The following is a 19,658-nucleotide window of genomic DNA, read 5'->3' as shown; positions in this document are numbered from 1 at the left end:
TTGTCCCCTGCATTTAACCCATCCTAACTGTTCTGATACCCAGGCGGCCTCTCTATCCATTCAGGTACGGCCGTCCATTGTTACCACCTAGAAAGTAAGACATACAAATCAAGACAGAGGCAGATCAAGACCAAATTAAATTGCAGATGAGACCAGGTCTGTGACGTGACGAGACGAGACTAAGACCGTCAAAATGTGGTCTTCAGACCGGACATGAGACTGAGGACAGACTTGAGTACCGAAGCCCTAGTAGCTAGTAGGCATTACTATGATCTGTGGAATATACATGACAATGGACAGCCATGACATCTGGAGACTCTGGTCTTGAATGTTTTTCTTTGTGAGGGTTTCGGTTCACCTGCCCTTAAGCACTTCTACAACAGGGTGTAGACATGAAAGAATTTTCACCTGTCAGAGGCCAAACCTGACCTCCTGCCCTTATTTGAATGCAACTTTGAAAATCTTGCCTGACCAGATCCTGTGTGTCTCTCAGTGCGTGCGTGCATGCGTGCGTATGTGTAAATTAGTATGTGTGCATTAGGTTAACAAGCAAGTTCACCAGGTGCAGAGAGAACATGATAACATGAGTGTGTATGAGTGAGTGAGTGAGTGAGTGAGTGAGTGAGTGAGTGTGTGTGTGTGTGCGTGCGTGCGTGCGTGCGTGCATGCGTGCGTGCGTGCGTGCGTGCGTGTTTTAAAAATATACTTATATACTATGCAAAAACACAAAAGGTTTCTGCCTACGCCTTTAGGAATGTAATTACTTTACTTAAAGGTAGGGTAAGTGATTTTCTTTGGTCAAAATAAGTGTTAAATAGCTCTATATTCTGATAGTACTCATTGTGTTTGTTCAGTAACATGAGTCTCCATGTCTCTCCAGTTCTTAATCAAACAGAAAATGCATTTTCAGGAGGCACGGTGGCGCAGTCGGTAGCGCTGTCGCCTCACAGTTAGAAGGTCCTGGGTTCGATTCCCGCCGGGGACGCTGTGGGCGCTGGGGGCGTGTCTTCTCCTCCGCGTCATCAGCGCCCATACCCTAGGTGGGGTTGGCGAAAGGGCCTACTCTGTGTAGAGTTTGCATGTTCTCCCCGTGTCTCCAATACCCTCACAAAAACATGTAGTAATCCTGGTCACTATACCGCCTCCCCCATGACAGCCGGGGCGCCTGATGGAGGGGAAGGGAACTGGTTGGAATAACGTGTTCCTTCCACGCGCTACGTCCAACCAGGGAAATTCCCCCCTGTCAGGTGACAAGAAGGTCAGTTGGCTCTCATGCCTGAAGGAAGCATGAGCTCGGCCCTGGCCTCCCTACTGTGGGGGACTGGTGTAATACTGGTGTAGGGCTGGTGTAGTGCCCAGGATCACTTAGGAAATTGGCACCGGGTGAAAAAAATGGGTTACAAAAATCGCGGGATAAAAAATTTAAGTAAAAAAAAAAAGAAAATGCATTTTCAGATCAGGATACCAATTTTATCCAATCAGGATAAAGAACTCAATCAGGATACAAGTAAAATTGGAAGTGGTGACACAAAGAAATGAGCTGAACAAATTGGAACTGGAACACTATAAAAAATTAAGCTGATAAATGGGTACTCTCTCCTGATTGGCTGAAATGTTGTCACCTACCTGAAGATGTATTTTCTGTTTATTAAAGAGCTGGAGAGACAGGGAGACCCCTGTTACTGAACAAACACTCTATATAGCAATAATTACTATCAGAATATACCTTTTAATACAAAACTTTCTGTTAAAAAAAAATATATATATCACTTACCCTTCCTTTAAGTAAATGTCTTTGAGCATCCAGCAATTATAAAATGCCGAAAATAAATGTGTTTATAATGCATTATAGACATGGGATGCATAGCGTGTTACCAAAAAGAGCAATTGATTTTGGATTGGAGGAGGACCCGAATCAAATACCAGCCGTTTATACAGTCAATGGGGTCATATGCATCCACAAAACGCACGCACGCGCGCGCGCACACACACACACACACACACACACACACACACACACACACACACACACACACACACACACACACACACACACACACACACACACACACACACACACACACACACACACACACACACACACACACACACCAGGCAGGGTGAACTGTACAGGCAGGGTGAACCTTTAATTGAAAGATATTGCCCAGATATTTGTGGGGGGCCCCTGTTGGTCTTGGGTTATAGCCCAGTAAAACATATGCATAGATCTACCCTAGGTCTTAGTGTCACAGCCGCATCCATCCATAGTTTGGGCAGAGACAGTTACATCCACTGGGTTTATTAAATTGGACATTATGCTGATAGTGTATTGCAGCCATTGTTTGATTGCATTGTTGTTGTTGTTGTTTTCTTGTGTACTGTACCTGACTGTCCACCACAATGTCTTCATCAAGATACAACCATGAAGTATGGACGTTTTGCTGCCAATCAAATCTCCCCTTAGGGATAATAAAGGTTAACTTGACTTGACCCAGAATTCTTACAAGGTCCATAATGCAAATATTCTGCCTGCATTTCCAAGTTTAGATTCTGTGGGACAAATAATTCATTCATCCATTTTTCTCTCTTTGTAGCTGGGACGATTTGTTTGTTTGGTGTCAGTCCCTGCCTCAGGCTGAAAGAATAGCTGATATCTATATACTTACAGCATGCCCCTCTTTTTAATCACATAACCAACCTTGCTTGGCTTGTACTCATTAGCACCGCATTGCCGTATTGCTGTCATAACCCTCTCTTATATTCCTTCCACAAACCACAAACAGCCTGATGCTCCTCCTCTGGAGCTCTTCCTGATTCAGTGACATTATATAACCCCCATAAGAATGGACTCTCCTTGTCTTTCCCAGTGCTCATTATGTGAAGGTGTTGAATGGCAGAGAAGAGAGAGAAGCCGTGGATTGACGGATGGCTGCCTAGGACTGTGTCGCCTCTCACCGTATCCTCTCACACTCTCACTGTGAGGAAGGTTAGCGGGATGGGAGGAGAGGTGAAGGGGTATAATTCCAGGGTTCGGGTTTCACTCTGTGGCCTTTGCGGGAGGAGGGAGTGGTGAGGGGAGGGTGGTGATTGTGGGAACATGTGAGGATAAAGAGCAGAGAGGGAGCACTGCGGTTTGTCTGGTCCCAGATACATCTTTTTCCTTCTCGTGATCCGTCTTCCCTTTCATCCTTCTGCCCATGGTCTCGTCTGAGCCAGGGGGTGTCCCCCCAAGGATGGGGAGAGGAAAGAGGGGACAATAGGAGGCCAAGCTTCATACAACATATGATGAGAAATGTAATTAAAACAGAGTTAATTGGCTTTTACACCATGAAACAATCTCTCATATAAAAAGTAATAGTCTCTTATGACCTCAGGCTTAGCCTAAAGGATACTACACTAAACGTTACACTCAGCTACATTCCCTTTGTTGTGAGCAATTCTGGTAATCGCAGTCTTTTTCTTTTTTTTAAGTTTGACTGGATGACCAACTTATGGCCAAAGATTGCTCTTAATGGAAGTTGAAGCCACTGCTGGCGTTTTAATTCTACAATGTCCACGAGGTGGCCCCTATAACACTAAATCCTGAATGCTAATTCTAACTCTAACTCTAATGCTAACTCTGAAAGTGTAAAAACTGTGTAGCTTTTCCAGTCCATTCAGGGGATTGGATTGTTCAATGTCTCTATTGTAATAACTATAAGGCATGCTATTACTGCTATCATCCACATATTATTTCATATTTGGAATGGACAGTCTGAAAGTGAAGTTATCGGTCTATACACGTTATTTTATTCATTTACTCTTTCACTTCAATATCACGGTCATGTTTGCGTCTTCCAGCTAACTCTCCCAACCCTGGACCAACAAAGACCTTCTCTGTGGAATAAAGATACGCTTAACAGATCTAAAAGCCCACCACTAGCCCAGAGGCAGGTTCTGGTCAGAACACACACACTCGCTCTCTCTCGGTCAGCTGATGATTAAAGTCTCAATCTGCTCTGTCTTATGCTTCTGGACAGATGCCTTGAATTCTGACAAAAAGGTTTGATGTGATACATTTCATTGGGTGTGCATCCTGCTGACCATTGTGCCCTAGTTCAGAGAGGTGTGTGGACTGGCCCCAGCACGTATAAAGGAGACAAAAGGCATTTTGCACAGACATCCACTTGCTGCAGGGGGCTACTGTGCTGTATACCGGGTGTATCACCTTACCTTGTATAATTGGGTATCCGAGCACCAAATGGCCCCCGACAGACAGGTAAGCACAGATACTTGACCGAGAATCCAGAGGGACCAGCAGAGGTGGTTACTTCTCACCTGTCCCACACTCGCTCACCTGTACAGTACCCATCCCTCCACCTCTCTCTCTCTCTCTCTTTCATTCTCTCTTGCTCTTTGTGGAAAGAAGGGCATCAACTGAGTCATCTGGGCCCAAGGAGCCAGTGAATGGCTTCTCTCCTCACTTCCTCCTTATTCTCAGCAGCACAATGGTAATTGGTCGTAGTGGGCGTGTGTACATCTGGTGCCATGCCCCCCAGTCCCCCCCCCCCCCACACACACACACACACACACACACACTCCTCATCAGCCCTGCCCCCACCCTGTTGAAAGCTCATTAAAAGACTCGCTGTTAATGAGCTAGAAGGATCATAGAGCTTGGTTTCCATTAGAGGGGGTGGGGTTAAGGCCAGAGATGCTGGCATAGAGTTTTTTGTGCCCTTAAAATGGAGTCAGCAATTACCGCAACCCCTTGACACCCCCACCACCACCCCGGCACTGCCACGGGAACATGCCCACAAACAACCATGTATATCCTACTTCCCCCTTCCCCTCCCCCCATACACACAAACTATACCCTGAGAAATCCTAGTCACCCATGTCCCATAACATCTCTGCAAGCCCATGTACCTCTTCATATCTGCATAATAACATTGTCAAAAACATACAGCTCACACTGAATAAATTGACACACACACACACACACACACACACACACACACTCTTGGAATTATGAACAGTTCTTGTAGACAAAGGGCAGCGTGTAAACAGGGACTGAGGGTCTCCAATCCAACAGTCACATGAAACATTAATAAGCTGATGGCAGACGGTCCTCAGAGAAATAAGCCACCCTGCTAAGACAACCTTCAACCCCAGTACTGCGACTAGTAACTTTTTAAATGTTGAGCTGTGGGATCCAAAATGGAGCTCCGCAAAAGAAAATGTGCAGCGTACACAAGATACACACAAAACATACACAAACAAAACACAATCATGTCTTGCCTCACTTCTTTATTGAGCCTCCTCGTGACGAGGTCAATTACAAAATGGTGTCAAGTTTACAAAGACAGTGGAGCTGAGCCTCTCAATAGTTAAGTGTTTGGCGAAGAGGAGAAGAGACAAAACCAGGAATGCTGGAAAAACATGTTGAAGGCATAAAGGGGTGACAGGCTGTTCATAATAATTATAATGGCAACAGCGAGAAGGACTGTCAATCTATGTACAAAACATGAACAGTTTGGCCAAATTTATACTATACTATATGAAAATAACTGTTTTTCAAACTAAGAATGTGTTGTTGGCCTGAAAATCTATTAAAATGAGGCTTAACAGTCCACTCATCCCACATCCATCATTAACATTTATCCCCATACCTTTTATACAAAAGCGCTTATTATAGTTTTTACACAAAATGTCCAAAAAAAATAGGGGTTCCCTGACATGAGTGGAAATAGAAATCCATAAATGGTACTATAAAGTCATCACAGTAGACACAAAAGATCTGGTAACACTACACTTCACAACCATGTCCTGTTATTGCAATGTTAATGTAACGCCCGGGATTCGAAACCTGGGTCTCCCGCGTGGAAAGCCAACATAATATTCACTAGCCTAAAAGGGGAATTCCCCCTGTACCGGGGGAGATAGGCTTTTGGTCATCAGGCAGAGGCTCTGAGCCACTACTGCTACATTAACAAGAAGTCTTGGGGATACAATTGGCTATCTGTGGTTAGTTTGCACTCCTGGAGTAATGTTGATACATGTTGACCCCCTGTGCACATTAGCCATAATGATTATATTTATGTCACACTTCGTCTTTAAATGGTAGAACAAAGGGTTCAAGTAAAGTGTTACCCGAGAATTTCCCTGTATATACAGACACACACACACACACACACACACACACACACACACACACACACACACACACACACACACACAGAAAAGCACACACGTTGACACCCTCATTCACACAAGTGCTCATTTGGTGGTACCCATAAAACTCTCCCACCAATCACTAGCCATTACTGAATCTCTCAACCCTGTAGTTCAGCAGTGAATAGACTTTTCAGTTAAACATGCAGTGAGCATAAATAAGGACTAATTCAAACACAAGCAAAAAAAGAACAGTACTGAACATTTCAAAATGGCAGCAACACATGCATAAGCTTCAAGCAGTTCAACACTTTACAAATGTAAACAATGTGAAAAAAACACCACCACAATAAGTACAAGCAGAGAAGAAAACTAAAACACACCCGTTTCACATGTATGTCAAGTTGCATTTTTTATGCATAGAAGCTAGACATGAACCATCAGTAGCTGAGACTTTAACGTCTCATTCACATTTATAAAAATATACCGAAAAAGAAACATCCATAGGCTACGTACTGTCACACAGATAGGAGCGCAGACTTGCGAGGCCTCATGAGCCCTGTAAACATTACATTAAGTGACAAGTGTTGTGACAGCCGAGTGCCTTTAAAAAGCGGAGTCTGAGAAGCTACAGGCAGACAGTGTTTGGATTCATTTCATCCCCGTCTCCTGTTCAAACATCTTTAGTCTTTAAATGGTCTTCCAGACAGGGGAACATGGCTTTGCGGAACAGTTAGGTGGCAGGACATGACTTTTCTCTGCTGGTGCAACTGGTTTCAGTATCATGAAGAAAAAGGAAAAAAAATCTTCTCTTGATCTTCTGTTATTTTAAACGGAACAAAACCCCATTTGTGTTTTATGTATCATTAGATAATTAAGACCCATGTGTGATCACATCACCTGTGGCTGGCTTGTCACCAAAGTGGTAACTGGTTCATTTATTTGTGTTTCGTAGTCAGAACACAGTGCTTTCCTGTTTGCGTGGACTGTGGTGGCTTACTTCCTGTTCAACAGTTCTGTTAATCCCCCTACCAAATGACATGCTCTAGTTTTGCTCTGTGGTCTAAAGTAGGCACTTAGTTTCTACCAGCGGCTTTGCATACTTTTGTGAACAGAATTAATGGGTTCTACTGCACATGTACGTCAAAGCAAGCAGAAGGAACAGTGATGACAGGCTGCCTGCTATACCTTTTGTAGTTCTGCAGTTTTTTCTTTAAGCAAGATTGCATTAAACATTTTCTATCGATTGCCTGTTGGGTTGTGGAGCAAAATGATCCCATTTGCATGAATCAGTCAAATTGCTGGCAGTGGTCTTGAACAATTGAATGTCAATTTCAGTGTGCACAGGAATGAGCAGGGGTCTTAGGGAGCAGCAGTTATTGCCACACTGATGTCTGCAGCGCCATCAGATTGGAACTCCCCAACACGTGTCTCCACCATGGCTGGACTTCCACTGCTCTCCTTGTATTGCTGTCCGTTCTGCCCCGCCTCCGCTTCCATTCTCTGGTTTACGTCACTTTCCATCTTGCTTTCCATCTCCGCCCGATCCAAACCGGTCTCCTCCTCCTCTGTCTTCACCACCACTTGGTCCTCCTCCTCCACCTTCACAGCACCGATGGCGCTAGCATGCGCGTACGTTCCCACACTGGCGTGGCTCAGACCGTGAACCTTCTTCAGGTGTTTCTCCAGGGTGGCATAGACGGTGAACGGCACGCTGCACAGCTGGCACAGAAAGGGGGCCCTAGCCCCGCGGGCGCCATGCGTCTTCATGTGGCGCGTTAGCTTGGAGCTCTGCGCGCAGGCGTAGCTGCAGAGGCCGCAGCGGTACGGACGCTCGCCTGTGTGGCTGCGTCTGTGCACCGTTAGGTTGCTGCTGTTGCGGAACTGCTTCCCGCAGTACTCGCAGGCTTCATTTTTCTTCTTCCTTCCTGGAACGCCACCGTTGTTGTTGTTGTTGTTGTTGGTGGTATTATTATTGTTGCCATTTCCTCCGCTGCTTCCCCCTCCCCCGCTGCTCCTACGCTCGTTCTCCCACTGCCACTCCTGCACAACCTCACTGGCAGTACTTGAGCTCCACCCTTTCTCTCTCTCTATGACCTCTGCCCTCTCACTCTCCCACTCTCCGACTCCCCTAACTCTCATGTCACCCGGCTCAGGTCGCTTAGGGGTACAGTTCCCACTGGCGATGCCACTCTCCCCACTGCCCCCCGTCTCCCCGCTCTCCAAGGACCCCTCAGAGGGGCTGGCACAGGGAGAGGTGTGCTGCGGCTCGCCCGGTCCCTCCGTCTCCTCCTCTCCGACCTCCCCTCCTTCCCTCTGCCGCTGCAACAGCATGAGCAGGTTCCTTTCCGGAGGTCTGAGCTGGGAGGTCAAGAGCATCAGACCCGAGCCTGTGGAGATCTGTTTGGGCAGGCTCAGGTCCAGCTCAGAGGGACAGTGGGTCCTCACTTCTACTCCACCACTGATATCCCCCTCTCCCATGGTCCCAGACGCCTGCACAAGGAACCTACCCTTCATCCCCTGCCTCGCTGCATCCTCCTCCATTGCTCCCATGCCCAAATCCAGTGGCTCATATCCGCCCATGCCCACGACCCCAGCCTCCCTTCGGTGGCTCCTCATGTGGCGGGCCAGCTGGCCGCTCTGAGAGAAGGCTTGGTCGCACACGCCGCAGTGGTAGGGCCTCTCGCAGGCATGGGTCCTGCGGTGGGCGGAAAGGCTGCGCAGGGACAGGAAGCCCTGGCCGCACAGCTCACAGGGGAAGTCTATCCGGAGGGCCCCCGATTGCGGGAAGGGTGACGCCGCTGGCGGAGAGGAGGACGGAGATAGCACCAAGCCACCTGTGGTGGTGGTACCGCTAACCTCCGCCAGCTCCCTGAGCCGCACCGAGAAGTTGAGAGGCTGCATGTTAGCGTGTGAGGAAGGGGTGGAGGTTTGAGTCTTACGGGGGAGATGGAGACGCAGGGCGGATGGCTGGAAGGCAGAGGCCAGGGCTTGGCTGAGGTGGCGTGGGTCCAGAGTGGCGGCGGGTTTGTGGCGTTTAAGGATTCCCATTCCTCGTCTCTTTTCTTCCCCGTCCTCCTCATCCTCCTGGTAGATGCTGAAGGAGTGAGTGTGCTGAGCATGCTGCAAGAGCGTCCAGGCAGACGGGAACACACCCTCACACTGTTGGCAGGTGAAATAGGTGGGCTCGTAGGCTGCTGCAAAACATGAGAGATAGACACGCAAAAGTAAGTTTAGAACATAAGACATTATCTTGACCTTTATAGTGTTTAACAGTATATCTCAGTCAGCATTTGAAATATTAAGTGAATAAATGTTAGAAAAGACCTGACATTCCAAAAGACAATGGAGGTAGAATTGAACACAAGATTAGTGTTCTCAAAATGAATTCAACTGAAATAAAATGAAAATTCAGAGGAAAGCCTGAACACAATAAAATGCATAGTGTTAATTTGACTCTTAAAGTGTACACTTTCAGAGAAAAATTAACACTTGGGATTCAACTGTTTAAGAGGTGGTGGAAGAAAGTGAAGGGTAAAGGACCCAGCTAGAGATCAAAATGCAGAAAACAGAGACAGAAGCTCCAGGAAGCCAAAGACTAGCAAGCAAGGGGAGCTGGGTCGTCAAATACATATGGACATATTTCTGTATGGATACATGGATAGCTTTGTCTCCTCACCAAGAGCCACTCTCCAATTAAGCTGCAAATTGCTAATTAGCAGAACGGAGAAAACGAAGGCTTTATGCAAATCAGCCACTGACTCAGCCTGCTTGACAAATGAGGCCTTCTGCATAAATCAAAATTGGAGAGAAGATCCCTAAAATTGTGAGGGAAACAGTTTTTTCCCCCCTTTCTTTTTTTTTATAGGAGAGGTTCAAAGCCGACTCTGTTATAAGCCTCTTTCATGTTTCCTCAAGTCAAATCCTTCTGCATTTTACTGGAGGGGGGTTTGGAGAGAGAAGATGAAAAAGAGAGCAACTGTTTCTTTCTCTTTCCCTCCCTCCCTCCCTCTCTCTCTCTGTCTGGAGAGGAGTTGTGGTGTTTGTGTCCTTTAACCTAGCCTGAGGAGAAACAGAAGAAAAGTTCAAGCTCTTAAAAAAAAAAGAGGGGGAAAAAATAAATGGGGTGAAGTGTGAGAGCAAAGAAACGAGAGGTAGATCAGGACTCGGGAGATAAAAAAGAAAAAAAGAAAATGAGATAAAAAGATAATAATGTAGTACAGGGGGCTGGCTGATAGACACCGCGAAAATATGTCACCCCTTTGGATTGTACTTCAGACCCATCCTCCAACCTCAGTTCTCCCCACCCCTCCGCCCCCAAACCCTCCAAATCTTTCCCTGAGGGGGGGCTTTTGTCTCGGGGTCCTGGAGTGAAACACAATACCCAGTTGGTTTCTCTTTCGTTCCTCCCTTCCCTCTCTCTCTCTCCCTCCGTCTCTCTCTCCCCTCTCGCTCTCTTTTTTTTTTTTGTAAGGATTCCCATTTGGCCCAGGGTAGCACTTGAATATTAAGCAGAAGCAATAACTACTAATTAAAAATGCAGATTGGCTGGGAGCACTAACGAGCAGCAGGCAGAATCTCTTGTCCCTAGGGAGACAGAGGGAGGAGAAAAGAAGGAGGAGGGGGGGGGCATACAGAAATTGAAAGAGGGCACAGCGAAAGAGTGCGTTGAAGATGGGGGGAAGAATGATGTTGGAGATGAGAAAAAACAAACAAGGAGAATAAATAAAAAGGAATGAGACAGATGCACATGGCTCCTCCATAATCCATCATGCACTACCCCCATCCTCCTCTCTCCAACACACACACACACACACACACACACACACACACACACACACACACACACACACACACACACACACACACACACTCTATTTGTTGTGCAATAACTGCTCTTTCACTCTCAGTCATTTCAGAAGCTTTCCTTCATCCGAGATGCTCGATCTCCCTCCCACAGTAAGATAGATGAACATCACAGTGTTTGAGCCGCCAACTGCACTACTGGACACATACAGTATGATGTACCAAATAGAAAGGCTGTAATAAGCTAAATGTAATGTCCTCTTAATAATTAAATCAGTCTTTTCGCCAAAAAAGGTCTGCCTCTACATCCTACTATAACCCCAATACATGTTATTCTGTGACCATTCTAAATATTTCCACATGCCTCCTAAAAAACAATCTCACAATATTAGAAATAGATCAAATATAGCATGACAGTCGGATATAGAATGTCAGATGTATACGATCCTCAGGAATAATTCAAACACATTTAACCCGGATTTGTTTATAAAAGTTTAATCCTAAATTAAATTGTTTTGCATTATTCAAAAAACAAGTGACTCTTGAGTAGTGCATGGTAGGTCTGCTACTATAAACCTGTGGGCACCAATAACCGAACTCATATGTGCAGAGAAATGCAGAGAGGAAGGAGTAAAAGAGAGAGAGAGAGATGAACAGATAGTGAAACAGAAAAAAACATGAAAGGTTGTGGACAGAAGGAAACGATGCAGGCAGCAGTCCCCTGAACGTTACACAAAGGAAGGAAGTACTACATGAGAGAGCACGAGACACAAGGAGAAGGTTTCAAAACGTGTGAAGGGTGTGCAAAGTCACACCTTCACAAGCATTTGACAAGACCTTGCTCAACTAAAAACATTCTAAATGTAATTTCTTCCTTCCATCTCCGTTTTCAACCTCAATTTAGAGCATGACCTTCAAATAACCATGACCATTTAAGTCAACACACTATACCACATTGATTTACTCTTGTATGAGGTATTCACAATTGGACATCGATTTTGTTCCCCAAAGGAATGTTGTTATAACTTCTTCAACTGTTTTTTCTTTGATTGGCTTGACCTCAGCCATGACATGTAATATTTATTGACAGTATCCACAGTGCCCACACTCTCCTCTGTCCTATTGCTTCTCTTCCTTAATTCTTCTGATCCTTCATCATACAACAAATACCGAAAATGACTGACCTACAAGCTCAACGATGTGACACGCTGTGATCTTGTAGCCCGGCCATTTTCCCATTAGAAAATGTTTTGAATTGTTTGAATTATTATTATTATAATTATAATTATCCTTTTTAATATAACAGGGATGCCAGGGTTAAAGTGGATAAGAAACCCAAGTGACACCTACAAGACGTAATGAGAAAAATACAAAAACAAAGAAGACCTTCCAGAGAGGCATCATTGTGAACCTCTAGAGTCAACAGCAGTGCAGAGAAGATTCAACTTATGACACACGCTGAGAGAATGAGAGAGGAGACAGAGTTCACAACATACCCAAGATCGAGGAGGAAAATGTCAAGAGTAAGATGAAAGCGGTATCAGCAGAATAATGAAATAGAAAAAAAAAGAGATGATGATGTTGATAACACAGTCTCCCTGCCTTCTTCAAACGGAATCCCAGGGGTTCATTTGGCATGGCCCAGGGCAGAACAGTGGAAGATACAGCAGAGGGGATAGAGCTGTACATGATGCAATGTCCTCTATTCGTGTGTCACTTGAGAGGAGTGCAACACTCACACATTGGTAGACCTCACATACTGTAGGTTCAGACCACTTCCCACACAAAATTAAACCCGATGCTTGAATGGGGCTTTCTTTAAGTTCACTTTAAAACACATATGAGGCCATATTGTGACCTCCTGTTGTCCAGGGTGCAGTTACAATGTGATGAAAGAGAGAGAAGGGGGGAGGGTTGTGTGTTTACCTGGCCACTCCACCTAAGAGACACACAGTCAGGGAGATGGAAAGGAGCTACGGAGCTCAGGTGCTCAGCATGGAACCCTCAGGGACCCTTAAGGGCCCACAGAACACTTCGTTTCCACACAATTAGCTTGTGCGACGCTAACTCACGCATGCCTGCTAATGGCAACGCCTAACTAATGAGTTGGACTGGGAGGGAGGGAAGGGAGCAGTTGTTAGTAGGGATGGGGTCGAGGGGGTGGGGGGTGGGGAGGGGTTAAAAAAAATAAAAACAAAACAAAAAAACAGAGTCACCACTAATTAGCAACCTGCCTTGTTCAATCACCCACCTGTTTTATCAGGCTCCACCTTCACCTTTGTCTCCACCTCCCAGGACCTGTCCCTGCCGGTCCCTTTCTTCAACTGAACAAAACCTGCCCCTAACGGAGCGTGGCTGAGATGCTGTTGTGCCCGGCCGGCAGGTGAGGGAGGGGTGCTGGCGTCAGGGGCCTGGTTACGAGCGTGGCAACCTCCCTGTTTGTGCTGGATGAACGCCAGAATGTGGGCAAGAGGGAAGGCCTGGCTGCACTGCCCACAGGTCAGGAGGTCACGGCCCTCATTGCGCACTCTGACCACTGGGGCAGGCTTCTCCTCTGTGTCCTCTGCAGGGTCATCTGTGAACATGAAAAGAGGGGAAAGGCGAGGGTGAGCTTACACTAATAGTAACATTACTGATGATATCGTCACCGTCAGGTGGAAACCTCATATGTCCAAAAGCATTCCTTTCTTATTTTTTTGTAATAAAATAGTGACAATAGCCGATGTACAAGCTCACAACGGCTCGCATTGCGAGGTGTTGTGAGCTTATAGATCGGCTACTATCACTACTTTTGTGCGACACTCTTGTATAATGAAGTGGGGCATTAATTTACGAAAAAAAACATAAATAATTCAAATATGGAGATATGAGGTTTCTGCCCGGAGAGAGGGGTGATCAAATACTATTGTGAGAAGTGAACATTTTCCTGGCCATCTCAACTTTGTCCTCGCAGCTACTATTGTAATCACAATTCTATACAAAATACAAAAGGACATCAAGACATTGTTCAGTAGCATATCGTTGCGGTCGGGTGGACACCTTGTATGTCCAAAACCTTTCTTTTTTAATGATTTAAAAAAATTTCAATAAAATAGTGAAAATAGTCGGTGCAACACTCTTTGTATGATAAAGTATGGCATTCATTTACCATAAACATGAAAAGTTGAAATATGGAGATGTACATGGTTTCAGCAACGATATGTTGTAGTATACTGTATGTAATGTAATGTAGTATATTTTGTCTGTGATAATATTTACCTAAATTGTTAGCCATCATGTGATTTTGTATTATGTATCGTTTTCCGTTTATATTGCTGAAGTCCTAACAATCTGTATTGTAATTGCTTGTCAAGTGTCATACTCCATAACAATGTGTCAATCAAATGCTAATTGGATGCATCATGTTTTTTGTTGTTGAAGATTTGTTATTTCTGGCAAGCAATACAGTTGTACAAATGGTTTATAAATGAAAACCCAAAGAAGCTCCTTGGTGGATCAAAATGTTGTCTGCTAAATAAAGTTCTAGCTGTAAGCTTGAATGTCACAGTAGTGGGATCCACCAATTTCCCAGTGTTTTTTTCCAATGCACCTGTCCCCAAAGATTCTCATGCATGCGTGTGTGCTTTTTCATATAAAGACATAGTTATTGTTCAGTAGCAGAGCTGCAACTATCGATTATTTTCTTAGCAATTATTCTATTGATTACTTGTTCGATTAATCGAGAAGCGCAGTTTTAATATTTTTTTAAATGTTCCATACATCAATGAATCGACAACCACTTTATTGAGCTCAGCATTATTTTAGACTTTGTCGCACAATGGTGTCTTGCAACGCGACGTGTTGTATTTTTTTTTATATATTTTTTTAATTTATTTTTTGGCCTACGATGACATGCCCAAAATAGGGATACAATATTAATCAATATTTTATTTATTTTTCATAAAAAAAGTATTAGTTCGTTTAACTGTTGCATACCTATTCAGTAGCACAAGATACTGTCCTGCTTTATCAAACAGCTAGTTTCACTTACAAGCCGCCCCCGCTCTCTAAAGCAATGAAGCCAATCTGGCTAGCCAACACTGCCCACTTCCTGTTGCTAACCCAGAAGAGATCAGGTGTATTCAACATTACCTACAGTTAGTACTAGTAGGCCTACAGTCATTTTTGTTATGTAATGGAAATTAAGCATCTTGTTTTAAAAATGCAACAGTGAGAACCACAGCTTTCGCCTTGAATCTTTATCCATGTTTCACACACAATTAGACACAGCTTACACTACCTGGCTCCCATAGAACGTTTGTCAATAGGAAGTGGTTCACAATCATATTGACTTTGAGATGATGCTTAAGACGAGCACAACACCCTGTACTTTTCACTTTCATGACGCGTGTCCCTACAACAACAACAGTTAATACATGTTAGAGTTAAAAGCATCAGTCAAAATGTGAACAATAAGAGGATATATATTCAAAAGTAAACTCTCCTGGGTGCCATGTGTCATGTCTCCGAATCTATGGCCTCAAACACGAGAATAATCCATTCTCAGACTAAAGCAAACAACTACAGCCTAGAAAGATAATGTTGTCCATTTTGCAAAACAATCTCACAGCTACTACAGGCCTCAGGTCAGTGAGATCTTTGTCAGTTTGGAGGGATGAGGAGGGGGTGGGGCGGTGGGGGTGACTCATAACAGTGGTTCTCAACCTTTTCAGGCCGTAGATCGGCTGTTTTCACAATTTCTGCCTCTTTCTTATACTATTTGACAATTCGGCCAATGTTTGACAAGTTTTTAAAGTAGCCTAGTTTGTTGATTACTTAATATCAACAAAGTAATGTTTTTTTTCTTTTTTCTTTAGGTATTAAAAAGGTCTTAAGTCCTTAAATTGTCACTTCACCGTCATTTGGGGACCCCCAAAAAAACATCATGTGGGGGTCCCGACCCACAGGTTGAGAACCACTGACTCATAATAACATTATTGCCCAACGGTGAGGGGCACACCTTGATACCTGGCCTGAATACACCTGCCCAGGCTCGGCCGGCTGAGGTACGTACAGGACAGGTACAGACAGTACAGTTGAAAGGTGGATCTCTTGCCGGTGGTTAGTCAAAAATGTCACCTTTCCTGTTTCAGGGCTGCTGCTGTTTGTGCAGACATGCAAGGCGCGGTTGTTGCACATACAGCAAGCAGAGTCTGTATATGGGCCTGTGGTCAAATACTGGTCTCCGTTGGAGAGATCAGTACAAAAAGCAGAACTATGTCTCTTGTTTTTTAGACGGGCGAATTTCTATGTAAACAACGCTGTCCTTTCCTGGCACCAATCCGAGTGTTAAACTGATCAATCTCAATAGGATTCAAAAGCATGTGATTACTACTTACTACGTTTATATGATGTTTTTGCATAGAATTGTATGTTTGTCTGTCATTAAATGTTTCGATGAATTGAAAACACATGGACCCCAATGGAAACAATTGCTTTCTTGGGGTTTAATCCTTTTAGCAGACTTTGTATAGAACTGTACTTAATGTGCTTTTTTTGTGTGCAAACTGTTAATAAAGTATTCAATCAATCAATCAATATGGTAAACAGCAATATGGGCCCATGCCTGTATTTGCTATTTTCATAATTCAGTTTTAGTGTCCAATCTATCAGTTGCTATAGACTGGACACTCTAACCAGTCTTATGCAAAAGGTCTGTCTCATATTCTAAGAATGAAGCAATGAGGAAATTGTCCCAGACAATAAAGACAAAGTAGACCAACAAAGTAACTTGATCAAGGTGTAGCCTGAACAAATTAGTTTTTTTGCCTTGCCTTATGCTAAGACAATAAAAACCGACTTTACACAATATAAGCAAACTAAATAACTACAAAAATAGCCAAAGTAATTAAATACATTTTCTTAACAATCTCTATTAAATCGTTATTGTAGCCCGTATTTTCAATATACATCCACCAAACCGTGTGCGCAAAACTATTAATTGAATTTAATCGAGACTTTCGTACACCAAAAAAAAAAGGACCCAGCCTGTTTGGATGCGTTAATAATATCGTCACACGGACGGACTTACCTTGAATCACACTCAGGTGCTGTGGTCGACTTCCAAGTTTGCGTCTGGACATTTCTGTCTCGTTGCACCGGGTCTGTGTGAGACCGGTGTATCCAAAAAGCACTTTGTTTGGGACTGATCGACACCTGTCTAATTACTTTATTTCAATCGGCCGTAATCAAACGATTAGGACGTGAGTGATTTACTCTAGCGCACTACCGGGGACGTCGTTAGGACTCGCAGCGTGCAGTCAGTGAAGGAAGGATAGCAGTCAGAAAGTGTTCAAGTTCATGCTGTACCCCGCAGCGAGGGGGAGGGGGCGAGGCCAAATGTCTGCGTCACGCCTCCAACCTCGACCCCGCCCACTCACAGACGCCCTGTGTAGGGCAGTGGTTCACAAACTGGGGGTCGGGACCCCCAGGGGGGTCCCCACATGATTTTTGAGAGGGGAAGGTCCCCAGCAGTGGTGGAAAGTAACAAAGTACATTTACTCAAGTACTGTACTTAAGTACAGTCTTGAGTTATTTATACTTTACTTGAGTATTTCCAATTTCCAATACTTTTACTTCTACTCCACTACATCTCAGAGGCAAATATTGTGCTTTTACTCCACTACAATTATTTGAAAACTTTAGTTACTTGTTACTTTTCAGATATAAATTACGATATTATGAAACATACATTAACCACTTTAGCCCTATTTTATACATATGGCTATTTGAAAATAGCCGATCTACAAGCTCACAACGCGTCGCGATGCGACGCGTTGTGAGCTTGTAGATCGGCTATTTTCAAATATTTTTGTACTTTTACTTTTGGTACTTTAAGTACATTTTTATGCCAATACTTTTGTACTTTTACTCAAGTAAATTTTTGATTTTTGATTTTTACTTGTACCAGAGTATTTTTATATTGCAGTATTGGTACTTTTACTTAAGTAAATAATTTGAGTACTTTTTCCACCACTGGTCCCCAGATGACAGTGAATTGACAATTTAAGGACTTTTAAGACCTTTTTAATACCTAAAGAAACCCCCCAAAAATTCATGCTTCAAAAGTAATCAACAAACTATACTATAAAAACTGGTCAAATATTGTCCAATTCAACAATTGTCAAATAATATAAGAAAGACACAAACATTTAGAAAATAGCCTTTCTACAAGCTGCGAGGCGTTGAGAGCTTGTAGATCTGCTATTTTATAAATGTAATGCCTCAACTGCAACAATTCCAAGTTCCAGTCAGAGTGGGGGGTCCCCAGTTCAAATATGATTATTTTGGGGGTCATGGCCTGAAAAAAGGTTGAGAACCACTGCCACTGGTTGTAGGGCAGTGGTTCAACTTCTGTGTAGGGCGGGGGTCCTTGAGGAGGGGGTCCCCAGTGAAATCTGCTATTTAAAAAAGAAATCATGGAATAATGTGACGAATTTTGAATGTGTATGAAACATTTTAACTGCACAAATCTTGTATTGTGTACCTGGCACTAAATATTTTCATTAGGGGGTCCTTGACATAAAAAGGTTTGAGGACCACTGGTGTAGAATGCACTTTGTTTGCAGTGATGTTTTTAGCACAAATGTGCTACTTTTGCATGATGTTTGTACATTGCATGTTGTACAATATTTTTTGACTTTTGTGTGATTTGGATAAAGTTTGCATTTTGCAATTACATTTCATGTTTTACATTTGCACACACACGCACACGCACACGCACACACACACACACACACACACGCACACGCACACGCACACACACACACACACACACACACACACACACACACACACACACACACACACCGTTAATTGATCAAAACTGTGACTGCACTTCTAAAGTTTATGTTAGCCTGAATAGCCTCTCAGTCCACCTTAGACAACTGGTAATGATTGCAAAACAAATGTTGTAATGTTTATTTTGTTACTGTTGACTCTGTTTTTGATCATTGTAATGCAGTCAGAGTCTGTTACTTCTGTGGAACAGTTAATAACAAACACTGTAAGCTTTGTTGTAAATCCTTTCCAGTGAAAGTGTATAATGTTTATTTTGCAATGTTGACTAATTAAAAAGTAATTTTACTTTCAATTCAAAGTCTTGTCTGTATTTTTTTTATATTGGTGTTTGGGTTGTGTAAGGGTGCTAGGGTGTGTCTTTGGGGGGGGGGGGCATGGCTAGTGGCCACGCCCCCCCCCAAAAAAACCTCCAAAATCTCCTGGATTCTGACAGGACTTGTCAGAATCTAGTTGTATAACGTGAATTGGCCTGTTATAGCGCCACCATGAGGCTGATTTGAACATTTAGTTTAATGACTACAGAGGTGCACTGATTTCCGTGATGTTTGGACAAAATCTGTAGGAGTATTGTAAAAAAAAATCGTCCTCCTGGTGGCGCTATAACAGGCCCATGTGAAAAATTTGGGGCAGAGGTTCTGCTCTGGCATCCAGGGAGTGTGTGAGCACAGCGACCAAGCCAACGGTGCTGGAGATTAGCTGGTCACACACACACACACACACACACACACACACACACACACACACACACACACACACACACACACACACACACACAGAGTGCAAAACATAGTATACAATAACAATTTGAGAACTTTTCATAGGCCTACCAGTACCAGCCTATGGTACCAGCGCTCAAGATT

At 43.9% G+C, this 19,658-nt stretch overlaps 1 protein-coding gene across 5 annotated transcripts; it reads right to left on the bottom strand.

Annotated features, from left to right (window-relative positions):
- Positions 1-5,269: 5,269 nt before the first annotated feature.
- Positions 5,270-17,272, bottom strand: znf296 (zinc finger protein 296). Of its 5 annotated transcripts, none has more exons than XR_013933140.1 (4): positions 17,030-17,272; positions 13,211-13,534; positions 6,177-9,350; positions 5,270-6,144 (listed from the first exon to the last, which is right to left on the bottom strand). XR_013933140.1 is itself a non-coding variant. In XM_080428176.1 (3 exons), the coding sequence occupies exons 1-3, from the start codon at positions 17,079-17,081 to the stop codon at positions 7,516-7,518; spliced, it is 2,211 nt and encodes a 736-aa protein (XP_080284302.1). In that variant the 5' UTR covers positions 17,082-17,272; the 3' UTR covers positions 5,270-7,515. The 5 variants fall into 5 exon arrangements, 2 of the variants coding, with proteins under 2 accessions (XP_080284302.1, XP_080284303.1); XR_013933141.1 differs by having other exon boundaries at positions 6,191-9,350; XR_013933142.1 differs by having other exon boundaries at positions 6,199-9,350.
- Between the last annotated feature and the right edge of the window lie 2,386 nt (positions 17,273-19,658).

This window comes from Gymnoscopelus braueri, assembly GCF_963280865.1.
Source record: "Gymnoscopelus braueri genome assembly, chromosome: 5".
In the NCBI taxonomy this organism is placed as follows: Eukaryota; Metazoa; Chordata; class Actinopteri; order Myctophiformes; family Myctophidae; genus Gymnoscopelus; species Gymnoscopelus braueri.
The sequence above is the reverse complement of the archived record's forward strand: the minus strand, read 5'-3'. Positions and strand labels throughout refer to the sequence as shown.

Bases quoted from the DNA above. Each gene is read 5' to 3' on its own strand.
- znf296 (XM_080428176.1), bottom strand. From the start codon at position 17,081: ATGTCCAGACGCAAACTTGGAAGTCGACCACAGCACCTGAGTGTGATT. The intron at 13,535-17,029 runs GTAAGTCCGTCC...TCATGTTCACAG, and splicing joins GCACCTGAGTGTGATTCAAG to ATGACCCTGCAGAGGACACA. The intron at 9,351-13,210 runs GTGGGTGATTGA...CATGTTTTGCAG, and splicing joins GGTGGAGCCTGATAAAACAG to CAGCCTACGAGCCCACCTAT.